General features: G+C 39.3%; 1 protein-coding gene across 1 annotated transcript; it reads left to right on the top strand.

The window, feature by feature from the left end:
* The first annotated feature begins 277 nt into the window (after positions 1–277).
* On the top strand, positions 278–4,508 carry LOC145501657 (uncharacterized). The gene is made up of 3 exons (XM_081481086.1): positions 278–285; positions 1,504–1,891; positions 2,928–4,508. Exon 2 carries the CDS (start codon positions 1,548–1,550, stop codon positions 1,887–1,889), a length of 342 nt encoding a protein of 113 aa, XP_081337212.1. The 5' UTR covers positions 278–285; positions 1,504–1,547; the 3' UTR covers positions 1,890–1,891; positions 2,928–4,508.
* Positions 4,509–6,202: the final 1,694 nt, after the last annotated feature.

Here is a 6,202-nt window from a genome sequence, read left to right as displayed (position 1 = left end):
TCTGAAGCGGTTCCCGGGGCTTTTTGTCCATAAACTACTTCGATTTATTTTGACCTTAGCAGCAAACCCTTGCTGTTTATCTTTTCAGTGAGGTGTTTTCGCAGGTGCCAGATTATGCGTGAACAAACGGCTATTGAGGTCATTTTCCAAACTTAACGAACGTTAGCGCAACAGCCAATTACGTGCCGGTGATTTGTTCACCATTGCGCCAATCAGAAGGCTCGCTGAGCAGCATAACCAGTGGTATCATATTCACTAACGTTTCTGAGCGAGCCCGGCTCACAGGTAAGTTCTTCCGCCCTTTGTTTGATTTCTAATCTGTGCTTAATGAATCGAAAATTCACGGTATTTACATTGACAGTGGAAAAAAATCACCTCAGTTTTTTGCTTCCTGTCCATGAATATGGATAGGATGACAAAGCAAAAAGGCTGGTTCCATAACCTTTCATTCGTTCTGCTCGAATTTTTCTATTATTTCTGAAGCGATAATACAAAACAAACAAATGAGTTTGTGCAATGAATCGATGCCGGAGAACTGGAAAGCTTTTCTTTTAACGTATTATACGACCATGCTATTTTAATTTTATTTTCTACTTTTTGAGGATTTTTGTGTGATAGATTATTTGTAGTGTCGAGTAGCAAACTTGCTGGCGTGTCCATTTCAAGGCCGCAGAACACAACCCACCAGTCCGGAACATGTTTAGGGGAAACCGCTTCACAGACGATGATTTCATCGGGGTTACTGGCCAATTAAAACGGTCACGACGTTCTAAGTTCTATTCTGTTGGCTTTTCGTGTTCATCCTCGGTTCATTGGGGCGCGAGATAAAACCACAAACACTGACTCCAGTGAACCAACCGTTTGTCATTGTAGACAATAAATCGATCCAAGCTAATGACAGGCGTGAAGCCATCAAGGCTTGTCAATTAAATGCTTTCAGTGCCTGCGTACGCAAAATTAACGACATTTTGATATCGGAATTGGCCGAGTCACTTCGAGGTCGAAAGCTGTTGTCCTTGCAGTGTTATTTTGATAACCTGACCGCAACTCCGCCTCATTCTTTGCTGATTGTTCGGTACCCGTTTCCCACCTAAAATAACCTACTAAACTAAAGATATCAACCGCTATTTTGAGGGACAGTAGGACCAGTATAAACTTGACTTGCTTCTAGTTGATAAGGCGAATTTAATATGATCAATTCTCTCCCTTTGAATTGTTCATCGTTGAAAACTGTCTTCTGACTACCGCTAAATCTCCGAACAAGCACGACTAACTTCTCCGTAGGACTTCATCACTAAGACTTATCAATAAAATACGTGCTCATGTATCATGAATTATTTACTCCTTTGAGACCATTTATTTCCAATTTATTTATTTCCTCTTACTCAATCCAAGAGGAATAGCATGTAAGGAAGGCGATTCCTGAACTCACAATCGCAAAGAGGGGATTGTCCAGACGCCGTTAGAATTTAGAGTAAGTAACATATTTTCTTCCGTCGCCAGTTGGACAGTTCTTCGTACCGGTTTCCTTGGAGCCACGTTCTACCATGCGAGCATACGCCGTGATCGTATGCCTTCTTCTTATCTTATACCACGTTCAAGCGGCTCCAAGACCTTGCAGGAATCGGCGGGATGTGAGCGAGAAAAAGAGCGACGACAAACCGGAAAATAAAGTAGAGGAACATCACAAATCCGAGGATGGTGAAGGAAAGGAGAAACAAAAAGACAAAAAGCAATATGTACCCTATGCTTCAGCCATGCCGGCTGTGCCGGCTTATAATATGGGAGACGTCATTTGTGAGGACAGCCAGCCTGTTCAGGTTGTTCAAATACGGGATTTAAGCATTGCCAATGGAGTTATCAAGTCAAGTAATATCGTGCAGATGTAAAAGTGAGTAAAGCTCTTGATATTTGAGTTTTTACTCTCTCTACTGAGTTTACGGGTGCGTAATCATATTCATTGGCTAGGAAAATCTTCTCGCGTTTTCTGCTCTCATGTGCACCTTAATCTTGCTAGCTTAGCACGGCGAGATTGTTTGTGTCGTGCGAATATCGCCTTTGAGGATTACAAGTCCAAGGAAATGTCATCAAAGAGAATTTATTGGTGCATTTTGTCCAAGAATGAAATCAATCTGATACAATCATTTTTCAAAGCTGCGTCAAAAATGCCCAACAGGTACCAAGATGACTTGTCAACGTATATTAGTGAAAGAGAGATTTTGCTCCCTTACTAAAATTATCATCCCGTATCCTTTCGCTTTAGTCGCGACAGAAAAATTGTCCTGGTTGGTTACAATACGGTTTTTTAAATGCAAGACAATGAAGACGATGCTCTGCTGTGTATGAGTTTTTCTACAGTATACGTGTATATTCTGGTAAAAAGTAATTTCAAAACTGTATCGGTATTGTAAAAAAAAATGAGTCAATATTGATTGCACTAGCAGAATAATGTTAATAGTATTTTTACCCAGCCAGTAACTGAGGTACTATGTGTTTAGCTCTGAATATGGATGCAACTGTGTTAAGTTCTGTGTATTTGTAACTGTATCAGTAGAAGTGCCTGTTTTTATGGACAAAAGTTGTTCCTGGTACCGGCAGATTCCGGCTTAGCGAACCAGCTGTTTACACACTTCTTCACAAGGCACAGTGAAAAGCTGCTCACACTCCTTGGTTGTGGGAAGTATAGTGTGAGTAGTGAGAAAAGGAAATTGTTTCCTATATAGTCAGCGGTAAGATTGTCAGATCTTAGAGGAGCTCTGGAAACGACAGTAGAAAAGACGTCGAACGCTTGTGGGCTCTTGTATGGTCCAAACTCTAACTCAGGCCTAAAACAACTTTCTTTCTTTTGCACTAACCTTTTAAATAGCACACCCTATTTTGTGGTGATGGCACTAATAAAGTCGTGTTCTTTCTTTTTCTCTCTCTAGGCCACTAGACTGAGAGGACCAACTTGAGAAGTTGAAGGCTTTTCTACAGTAACAATTTTTCAAAGTCTGCAGAACACGTGTGTTAGTTAACAATTCATTTCTGGACGAGTTTGCACTCTGGCTAAACTGCAAAAATGAAGAACATTGTCCCTTATCCCAAAATTAATTCATTTTTTTACCATGCACTTGGAAAGCAGAGACCAGTGAGTAAATAAACTTTACCGAATTTTCTTGAACTCGTTCAGATCTACTGTTCAACAGGATCGAAAGGGAATCGAAACAAACGAAAAAAAACTACTTTATATCTGATGAAGCAAGAGTAACAAACAATACTCTACTAGCCGAGGACAACAATGGAACACAGACAGGTTTGCAACTATAGCTCTTCCTGGAGTTTAAACAAGTGTAAACTGAAGTTTGAACAAGTGTAAACTGAAGTTTGAACAGGTGTGAACCCCTCCAAGCTGCTTGAGGGGAGTGTTTCCCCACCCTTGTCAATATGTCAGCGCAGAAGGACATTTATGTACATATACTGTATAAATCTTTCTACAGCTATCAATACCCATGAGGTAGAACTACAGTATGTTCGAAGAGAACGCGAAATCATTAACATGATCTACTGCTACGAATACCACGAAAGGCGTTCTCTGTTTTAGGTGTTTGTAAAAATGAAAAATCACGTAATAAATACAGATTTAGGTTGTTATAATTCCTTTCTTATCTCCCTGGTGTGTTTATCATCCGATTAATTACCTCTCCAATAGTCTCTCAAGTATTGGACCTGGTTTAGTTTCTACACCCTTTATTCAATCACGAGGTCGTGCAATAAATCCCGTATTGACCAAGCTTATGAAGAAACGTTCCTCAATCTTTTCACCATGGTCCTAGTTGGGATGATAGTATGGAGGTCCTGTTAGATTGCCCTCGCCAGTTGTTACTTTTCTTACTTTTTTCTTACTTTGCCGCCACATTTTGGAGGGCGGGTGGAGTGACTTGTCATTCAATGTATATAGAGGATATACAAGTGAGCGCAGCGAACAAGTGAGATATTGAGTTGAACACGAGAAGATAAAATTCGTATCCACAAGCGGGCATGTAATATTCTGTTTATTATATAAACGTACTAATGACGACGTTTCTGACGGTTTTCCGAAGGTTTCCGACCACTTTCAGATTTTCTAAAACTGTTCCGAAGGCCAGACGCACGCTTCCGAACATTTTCCCAACATGATAAGTTAATAAAGATGGTGAATTTTAAGCTCGGTAATGAATGTGAAGGTGAATTAATCAACATGACACGAGCGTGGGACAAAGAAAAATTCTGAGTCCCCGACAGGAATCGAACCCATGACCTCCCGAACACCGGGCGGGCGCTCTATACACTGAGCTACGAAAAACTCATGGAGAGCAAAGTCATTTAACTGAGTTCATATATGACAGGTGTCCTGCATACTGCTAGGATCAACGCTATCGAGGTCATCGTGAGTAGTGATAAGTTAATAAAGATGGTGAATTTTAAGGTCGGTAATGAAATGTGAAGGTGAATTAATCAACATGACACGAGCGTGGGACAAAGAAAAATTCTGAGTATATAATTCTCAATATATAAATTCTGAATGTAGAGCGCCCGCCCGGTGTTCGGGGGGCCATGGGTTCGATTCCTGTCGGGGACTCAGAATTTTTCTTTGTCCCACGCTCGTGTCATGTTGATTAATTCACCTTCATATTTTCCCAACATTTTCCGAAGATTGCCGATGACGACCGAAGAAGATCCGAAGATGTTTCCATCATACATCAACAAATCAAAGTGTAGTTAAAGGTCGTTAAAGGGGCAAAAGAAAAATGTTATCAAAAAGGAATGATATCTTCACAGTGTGAAAGACAAAAATAGTATCTTCACTGCGCGCTATGAAGATATGATTTTTTAAGTAAAAGGAAAAACCCTGGTATTTCACTGGTGTTTATATAATAATTATAGATATTAAGCATTAGTTACGACTCATTGGAACGAATTGGCTGCGTGCATTTTTGATCTCCAAATATCGTAACACCTGATTGCGTTATGAGAAAAAACAACTGGGTAGCTTGCCTTGTGCTTATATGCAGCTTTTCTTATAACAGCTCTTATGACAAGACTTAATGAGGTAAAACAAGCGAAGCCTCAAGTCGAAAAGAGAAAACGCATAATCTTTACTTTGTAATAATCTGAAAAGGTACATGAACCATCGGATGGTGATTTCTTCGAGAATTTCTCATACATTACACACATTGTTGTCTTAAAGACTCCTGCTTGTCGCAAAGTATTAAATTATGTTGGTAAAGGTTCGCTAATTACACAACGGAGTGGTGCACGAATTTACTATAGCACGTAATCAAATATTTTAGTCGTGGATACAGTGAGGCGAGTTCAATCTTGGGGATTATTAACACTAACACTATCTGGTAGCTTCATGGTCAATTTCATCTTAAAGGGGGGTGTGGCGGAAATTTGTCTTGAAGTACGAACTGAAGGGAACATTACTCGAGCGCGGAAGGTACAATCAAGTCGCTTAGAGACTAAGATCGTTTGCTTCCATTGACTCACCTTCGATATTTTTAACTATAAACCCCTGTAGACTATGCTGAATGACGTGCGCCAATTTTTCCAAATCAGGGTAGTTTTCCACACCCTTTATCACTGAAACGAAGTCAGTGACCCCAATTGTTTTTGCATTTCTGACACAAGTAACTCATTATCTGACTGCAGTAAAAATTTTTAAAAAATCCTATCAACTGGAAAATTTTCGCACGAACGTCCTTAAGGAATTGTTAGGACATTAATTTTTGTGTTTTAAATTAGTGCCAATAGGAACTAGATCACTTAGACACATTAAAAATGTCATGCATGTTTTATCTATGTATATTATCCAAGCTCAAAAATACACACTGATATATTCTTCTGAGATATATTAATATGGCGATTTTCAATGACAACTAGATTTCAATTTGTTTTACGATCTAATCTTGAAATGGATATTGAATGATATCAATAGAATAGTAAACAAAGGAAAGAATGATGTCAATTTCACTGTTGAGTTGAATTTATGTCTTAATACGATAATAATTAATACTTTATTCATATAGCGCTATTTCTATCACAAGGGAGCTCTTGACTGTTTTGTCTGTAACATGACAAGACCTCTCCGAGGCAAAAGGGATCTTTAAACACACTTGCGATAAATACATTATTACAATATTTAGAGAGGAAGCCACATCAGCCTTAGCTGGTCTACCCT

This window comes from Orbicella franksi, chromosome 1, assembly GCF_964199315.1.
Source record: "Orbicella franksi chromosome 1, jaOrbFran1.1, whole genome shotgun sequence".
In the NCBI taxonomy this organism is placed as follows: domain Eukaryota; kingdom Metazoa; phylum Cnidaria; class Anthozoa; order Scleractinia; family Merulinidae; genus Orbicella; species Orbicella franksi.
The sequence above is the reverse complement of the archived record's forward strand: the minus strand, read 5'-3'. Positions and strand labels throughout refer to the sequence as shown.